The sequence below is a fragment of the Boleophthalmus pectinirostris genome, unplaced genomic scaffold (genome assembly GCF_026225935.1).
Source record: "Boleophthalmus pectinirostris isolate CB_2022bp ecotype Guang Dong unplaced genomic scaffold, ASM2622593v1 HiC_scaffold_1396, whole genome shotgun sequence".
Taxonomy (NCBI): domain Eukaryota; kingdom Metazoa; phylum Chordata; class Actinopteri; order Gobiiformes; family Gobiidae; genus Boleophthalmus; species Boleophthalmus pectinirostris.
This window is the reverse complement of record NW_026571046.1, coordinates 1-7,972: the sequence shown is the minus strand read 5'-3', so window position 1 is coordinate 7,972 and position 7,972 is coordinate 1. Positions and strand designations below refer to the sequence as shown.

The window sequence follows — 7,972 nt, the reverse complement described above, 5'->3', positions numbered from 1 at the left end:
CCTCTCTCCTCGGGAGGCTGGGGATCACTGCGACTGCTCAGAACCCTGATGATGCCCACACGACTCAGCAGCTCTGGCACTTTCCCCGCACTGATCCTCAAAGCGTTGGTCCTCTCCAGGCGCGGAGGGAAGCAAGGGGAGTGGGACGCGGTCAGCTCGATGCGGTCTCCGGCTGAAACCAGGTCTCTGAGCTCGATCAGCTCACCCACAGACATGATCAGAGCAGTGGTCAGTCAGCCATCATCTACTGGAGAGAATAACAGGTTTAATATGAGTGACTATTTTGAACCACTGAAGGAGTCAGGTGAGCTGGTTCAAACTCAGCCTGTAGGTGACAGTATAGCAGCTCAGTTAGTGCAGACTTACGCCAACTGACCACAAGGTTAGCGGTCAGCCAGGCTTGTATGCAAAACTATGAATGTTGTGATCTGAGATGCACATAATGGAAGCCACATCTCTGTTCCAGTGCAGCTATGACAAAATCAGTGTGACAGTGGTGGCTCTATAGTGGAAACTTTTGCTGTGTCCTTAAAGGTACGCTGTGTAACTTTTTGGTTGGGGGTCCTTCAGCTGCTTCTTTCTGTAGATATGTCATTGCTCTGTCTGGGATGTTTCGGAGTATGACATTAACTCTACCTTACATTTATACTAATACGGATGGTTTAATAGCTCAAAAATACCTAGAAAACAGGCATTCTGACTGTGAAACATTTCAGACAAAGCAATGACATCTCCATGGAGAAAAGCATCTGACAGACCCTATACCAGAAAAGTTACACAATGCACCTTTATGCAAGACACTTCACCCACATTGTCTATGAATGTGATGGAATGATTGGTGGTAGTCAATGTGGCTCATGGTGCAGATAGCAGCCACACTTTGGTCAATCTACCCCAGGGCAGCCAAGGTTACAACAATAGCTTGCCACCATGGTATGGAGTGAATGAATAATGCACTGTAAAGCTCTTTGGGTGACTTAAATCAAATGCATTATTATGATTTCAATTGTTGTTAGACATATACTTTGGCCAAAATGAAAATAAAGCATGTCATTGTGGGCCCATGCTACAAAGGAGTTCTACAATCCCACAGTAGAAATAAATTGTATTCTAAGTATAAAATCATTATGGATACATGCTTAATTCAAGACACATAAGAACACAGTGTCCCCAATACATTTCTGACTACTTTGATTTATGTCCCACGTACAGACCCGGGGATGACAGAACCCAAGAAAGAAAGAAACCAGATTATATAACCGTTATACAAAGCAGTTTTGCATGCTCTGTTTACTTTTCCAACAACATTTTTGTTAAACTTTTGGCTATGATAGTGTTTGGGATCTAAAGAAGCTGCTCTTGTTGTACGCGTGGCTTTTTTTTTTTTACAATGGACCTTCTGTAGGACGTGCTACGGAGACGTCAGCTATCTACGTACAGTATCTAAGCAACGGAGAAAGTTAGCTTTTAGAAAGAAAGCGCTAAAAATGCTGCTAAATTCAAACTAAAACGAATAAACATGCTTACCAAAACAGACGAAACCATCTCGTTGTCAGCTAAAATCAGTCAAATCTTCCATCTGAAAAAGTGTTTCCAGCCCATGCAGACCGCGGTAGATGCGATGAAGTTCTACCGTGAGTTACATCTGTGGAGATTGGGCAACATCAAAGTCAGCAAAAAAAAAAAGTAACAAAAAGTCAACTGAACTACAAGGAGGCGCTCACATTTCCATTATAATCATTTATAGAACTGGAATACTTCCTATTTTTACAGCATTTTAGTCAATAGAGCAAGAGGAGTATGATAAAGGAGAGAGTGATCAGATGAGGCTGCTGACATCCGGAGTGTTCTGTTTCTCTCACGGACGGACGGTGCCTGGAACAGCTGAGTAGGCGTGAGGCCCCCACCCCCAAAACCACACTCACAATAAGAAACTCCAAATGACCTGTATGTATCCAAAGTCAGACAACATCAGGTTAATGAACAGCCCTGATCACACTTTAATTAGTAAACATTAATTAGTCCAAATTATTTTTATCATTTTATCATTATCATTTTATTTACAGATTGACATGTTCAAAAAGTCAAGATATTTTTACCCAGGGAGAAACTAAATCACAATATTTCCACAAGAAGCTTCTCAATTATGTTGTTTCCTCATCAAAAACACAGCTGGAGTTGTGTTTTGTTTCATTCACATACACTTAACACAGAAATCATGCATATATGGCTGTGTTCTTCTCTCAAAAAGAAAACACTCCGTCCCACCTTGTGAGGTCATGTGGAATTGCCAGTCTCTACTGAACTAAAGGTAAATGTTATCTGTTAACTTGGAAACTACTACTATGACATCATACGGTGTAGCAGAGCATTCTGAGTATTGTAGATGTAGACAGATAAATAATAAAGTGTAACTCAAACATATATGAATGGAATGAAGTTCAAATCTAGTTTTTGATGAGGTAACAGCATAACATGAAGCTTACAAGAGTCAGTTTTGTGTAATATAGGGCTTTTTAAGGTACACTATGTAACTTTTCTATTGGAGAGTTCACCACCTGCTTATCTTCATGGAGTTTACTTGGTCTAAAATGTTCCAAAATAAGGCACTAAACATATCTATCTCCATTAACACAAGCATGTGATACCATCTGACCAAGTTGCAGGTCAGTCACAGTAGGAATGCATGTTTTTGTTTTTAGCATTTGTTCAATAGTAATAGCCTCTGTTGAATAAATGCAAGATAAAAAGCCACTCCTTAATGTGAAATTCTAGATGATATATAGGCAAGCGGCAGACCCCCAGTCAGAAAAATTTAAATGTTTAAGTTTATGTAGTAGCTAAGCACTTGTACATGTTCATTTGAAAATAATCTTTATGCATTATCTCCAACAAATGTTTCCCCTAACATATATAGGTTTAACACGCTCTCATTTGGCTCATTCTTTTAGCAAGTCCTTTTGAATTTTCTCAGTGCTCTCAACTATCAGCTGGCAGCTGTTCTTGTGCTTGGGCCAATGCTTCACTTGACATTCCCTGTAAAAAAAATAAAATAAAATAAAATAAAAAATTCATTTCTATCTCAAAAAACTATTTCCTTTCTTTGCTTAAAAAAATATGTTTTTCAATTTCAACTCACCTGTTGCAGTACCATTCTCCTTGACACCGGGAGCATCTTTTTGTGGCCTCTCTTCCACAGGATCCACACTTGGGTTTCTCTGGCAGTAAACTTTCCATCACCTCCAGGTTGTATGTCTGAGCCAACCTATTTTATAACAAGCAATGACTTATCAAGTACAGTGGAAAGAAAAATATGTTTTTATCAAATGACTGAAATACCACACATTTTTAACATTACCTCTGTGCCTGTTGCCTCAGTTCACTGTCAGAAGGACTGAAGGTTTCTTTTACTTGATACTTGGCAATTGCTTTATATTTCCCATTGTTTTCAGTCACAATATGGTTCCACATTACTGGTATCTGTTAATGATGAAACAATTAGAATAGATATATGCATACATTATTGTTATTATTCAGTTAATCAGTAATTGTTGTTATTAAATAGGTGGTGCTCAGAGGATCTGGTGTTAAAAATTTATACCCACATAGTAATCAATCCAATCCAACTTTCTTTCTGAGCATTTTAAAAACAACACAGTTGGCCAAAGTGCAGTACCCAACAGTTATTACAAAAGGCAATAAAATGACCAATACTATAACTCGTATCATTACTAGACACTGATATGAGCAAATACCGGACTGAAGAAATAACAGGAAATGGACAAAGTTGAACCTTTTCCTAATAGGTTTTTAAACTGATCTATTGTATATATTCATGAGTTTCAGAAAAATGAAAAATTAGGACCGTTGTCATAGCGATTTACAATTTAAAATTAAATATTATATCATTTGAATGGTGAATATGAGAACCATAAAACCACATGATAAAAATTAAGAAATTACTATTTATTGGCGCTGAAAATTACGTTATATAAAAACAAGTGAGTTTTCCTCAGTATCAAAATCAAGTTTGAAATTTCATCATGATCTGTAATAACACTGGGCTGTTGATCATAGTGAATAATTAAGTCATAAATCTTTATTATGATTTTTGTGTGTCTAGAATAGCGTTATACAAGACAGCTAACTGATTATTATTGTGTTACCTGTTCTAGTATGAGGCCTTTTTTCGGAGGGACGGGGTCAGTGATGGCCAGATGAGCCAGAAACCTCTGCAGATGCACAAGGACTGGGAACTGATCAATCACAACTTCAGTCAGGAAACTCCGCAACTGGAAAACAAATAAATATGATTACATTCACCAAATAAGTCACCAAATTAAAATTCTAAGAGAATTGGACATATAAATCGAACGGTGGGCTATTTTCTGACATTCAGTAACATTTTACTTCTTTGAATAGTTTTCAGACACCATACTTTTAGACTAACCTGAGACATATATTTTACAGTGTATTCTTATTTGAGAAAAGCTTTGGTTACTCCTTCCACTGCGAATAAGTCTATAAGTGACAAAATCCCAACAATATATGGTTTGATTTTGAACATTTTAGTTTTTGCACCTCTCCTAATATTTCAAATTTTGGCCTGCTACTTTGCCTTTCTACTCAAGTAACAATAACTCTGAAGTAACATTACTCAGTTTAAGGCCAGTCTCTGCATTTCTGCTTAAAAATAGAATAGAGCAGTTGGTAGGTCTGGTTGCATAATCAAAGACACAGGAACAGGACGAGAAAGCATGGGATAATTGAAGGAAATGTCTTGGTCAAAACAACCTGTGGCTGATTCCTGTAATAACAAAGTGAGAGGATCCGATCTGCTCCTATAGGACAAAGATCTGGCACTGAAACACTTCCTGAGCTACTGCACAGTGTAAATACAAGCTTCTATTCAAATGGATGAAGACACACGACACACCTGCTACTGGCCAAAGCTTTCATTATTATAGTATAGTAGTAGCAAGTGCAAACAGAGTATAAGATGGATTGATTGGTGAATTATGTGTAAATTAGAAAACAAGATTCTTTAACATATTTTTTTTTTTAAATGAATGTGAAAGTTAAAGCTGTGGTATGTGATTATTGAAACATGGAAGGAGTAAATAGGTCAATCTGTTCAGCTAGTTTCCTTTCACAAACCCTTTAGCACATTTCTAGAATTCACCTGCACGAATTCATCATAAAACATCACATGAAGTGACCCAACCATTTCATGAGTTTGTTTTACTATTATCTGTGGACATCGCAAAGTGGTCTGAATTTGACTGAAAAAAGAGAATGGCATTCACATATTAAAATAGAAAATGTTTACTTATACCTGTTGATTTGAATGGGCATTTGCAGTTTTCTTTCATAAACAAAGCATTGTATCTATTGTAAGGTTTTACAGATATGGAGCAGGTTTTATTTAGTGATTCTATAGAATCTATACATTATTTAGTCAGTCTGTCAATGACTGCTTTCATTTATGAACTCTGGACACCGAAAGTCAGATTGAGCCAATAGGGGTCAGGCTTTCTCTATGTGAAGAAGAGAGGATTTAATCATTTTTCATTTGTCAAGGGCAAATGTAGCTGTAAAGTCTCTTCAGTTTCAAATAAAGATTAAACTTAATAGTCTGATCTACCACAGACATGGTCACGGACATTGCTTCAGTGGTTCTTTCTTTCTTTAGATTCTGTTTTGATTATGACAAACCTTAAGAAGCTGGTTCTTGTTGTAGTTGTTGAACTCATATTTCTGTTGGCAGTTTTCATTGAGAAGGAGATTGTACAAGGCAATCCAGGCCTGGCCGTCCAGTTTAGTAATCTTTAACCGATCCTCATCTGGAATCTTCTGCCATTTGCCATTTATGTACTTTTCAATCTGACCTGAGCAAGACATAGGGCAAAAAAATTACAGATCATGTTCATATGTCATTCATTCTAATTACAAATAAAGGGAACTTGGGAACAGATCAAAAATCAGTAGTAAAATTTGTTGTTCAAATGTGTGACCAAAATGCTGATATTTTTTCATGGTTTTATCCTATAATATACATATGCAAATACTAGCACAAAATCTTATTTTTACCTAATACCATAAAAAATGGTGAATAATTGTTAGTAGATTGTATAAATAAGCAGATACATTGATCTAGTAAAAAGCAGTGTCTTACAAAGAGTAACACTGGACATTGCCCTCTCTCTGAAATTTTAATAACACCGAATTTAAGAACGTGTAACCAATCTATTAAAAAGCAACACCGATGTTTTTGGGCATTGAATTTGGAATTTTGTAATATACCTGCTTTATGACGACTCCAAGGACAGCAGTCGATTAGCTGAACCAAGACACAGGGGATGTTGTGTGTGCACAGCAAGCGGTTTATAACACTAATGCTGCAGAAAGAAAAGGGGGAAAAGCTGCTCTGTAAAAGGCTTTTGTCTATTTCCCTGCTTTTGTAAATAGGCACTGTGTGTAATATGTTATCCAACAAATGATACAACCTTGCAGTTACGTACCTGTCTGCGTGGTCGGTGATATAACGCAGGACTGAGAGAGCCTTTAGTGAAATCTCAAACTCCAGAGCAGCATTTTGGTTTTGCAACTCCTGCCGAAAGGAAGTATATAGTTTTATTTAATTAGGTCACTTGCATGTCTCCGTGGAGATTATTATGTTTAATGTTGTACTGTGGAACATTCCAGACAAAGCATTACCCTCCCCATGGTGACAAGAGGATAATAAACCCTTACTAGAAAGGTTATATAGCGGACCATTGAAGACCACATTTAACTACATCCAAATAATACTAATGACTATCTTCCCCACATTTCTCCTGTGTTAATAATGAGTATATTGTTGTAATACCTCAATAGAAGAAACGCCAACTATATTCACATTGCTGAGGTTTTCATGCATTGCGTTGCCCTTCCTGGTCACTTTACTAACAAGCAGGGTGAGTTTACGATGGCAGTAATCCACCAGGTCCAAAACAGAGTCGTCAGCTGCTTCACATGACTCCTACCACAAAGACAGACTGTTATAAATGCATTTACACTGATGCGCATGTTTGTTTGTTACAAAAAAAATACAATGCACAAACCTTATGGAACATTATAGTTTCAAGTAGGTTTATTATGGTGGCTTCATGATGGATCTAATAAAAAGTTAAAGAATAAGATTAGCTATGTAAAATCAGTTCCTGTTCAGATTCCATTCATTTTCAGATACTTACCACTATGTAAAGCTGAAATGTGTTTTGGGGCTTAAAATCTTGAAGTTGACATAAAATAGGGAAGACTTTGTGTTTCCAGACCTCAATCAGAATCATCTCATGAACAAGCACTGCAATCTAGAAAAAAGTACTGTAGGTTATACAATGACAATGCAATATTATAGTTAGTTAACATATTTTAGGTAATTACCTTTCCATGGGACACCAAAAGCTCTTTCACAAATTCATCATGCTTGGCAGTAGCACTTACAATGGCCTGCATGTTCAGTTTTTCAATGTACTCATGCTGCTTGAACCATCTGCAACACCAGAGGAGATATCAACATGAAACAGAAAACAACGTACACAAATGAAACCAATACATGCAAATCCATAGTCCTGTTTCTTTACAAAAATATAAGATAGCCCGAAGTATGACTAACTTAGCTAGCTAGAAAACAACTGAGTTATTTCTCTTACCCAGAAGATCCCACGTCTTTTAGAGTAAAAGTCGTCAAACTCTGAATTAAACCTTCTGCTTCGACTGGTAGAATAACAGACGTGTCCATTTTGTTTTAGGATGTGCACAACTAAATAGTATTCAAACAAATAAAAAAGTTGAGTTAATTTTGTTCAGTCTCTCGTTCTATCTAAAGTTAGCGTTAGCAGCGTTCTAGTTTAGCCGCAGTTCTACCCGTTACCATCGGTTACCATGGTGTTAGAGCGGTATCTGTTACCATGGTGACAGTACACAGTTG

The 7,972-nt window shown here is 37.0% G+C and overlaps 1 protein-coding gene across 1 annotated transcript; it reads right to left on the bottom strand.

Moving 5' to 3' along the window:
- Positions 1-225: 225 nt before the first annotated feature.
- zmynd10 (zinc finger, MYND-type containing 10) lies at positions 226-7,852 on the bottom strand. The gene is made up of 14 exons (XM_020934171.2): positions 7,695-7,852; positions 7,426-7,534; positions 7,236-7,352; positions 7,104-7,157; positions 6,869-7,021; positions 6,522-6,610; positions 6,304-6,398; positions 5,716-5,888; positions 4,167-4,292; positions 3,359-3,480; positions 3,140-3,265; positions 1,725-3,036; positions 1,528-1,645; positions 226-247 (listed from the first exon to the last, which is right to left on the bottom strand). The coding sequence occupies exons 1-12, from the start codon at positions 7,781-7,783 to the stop codon at positions 2,940-2,942; spliced, it is 1,350 nt and encodes a 449-aa protein (XP_020789830.1). The 5' UTR covers positions 7,784-7,852; the 3' UTR covers positions 226-247; positions 1,528-1,645; positions 1,725-2,939.
- Between the last annotated feature and the right edge of the window lie 120 nt (positions 7,853-7,972).

What these genes read in the sequence shown, in the direction of transcription:
- zmynd10 (XM_020934171.2), bottom strand. Translation starts at nt 7,783, where the DNA reads ATGGACACGTCTGTTATTCTACCAGTCGAAGCAGAAGGTTTAATTCAG. An exon ending in TTGGAGTCGTCATAAAGCAG is followed by an intron (nt 5,889 to 6,303) that starts GTATATTACAAA and finishes TGTCTTGCTCAG; the next exon opens with GTCAGATTGAAAAGTACATA. An exon ending in AAGGCCTCATACTAGAACAG is followed by an intron (nt 3,481 to 4,166) that starts GTAACACAATAA and finishes CATCATTAACAG; the next exon opens with ATACCAGTAATGTGGAACCA.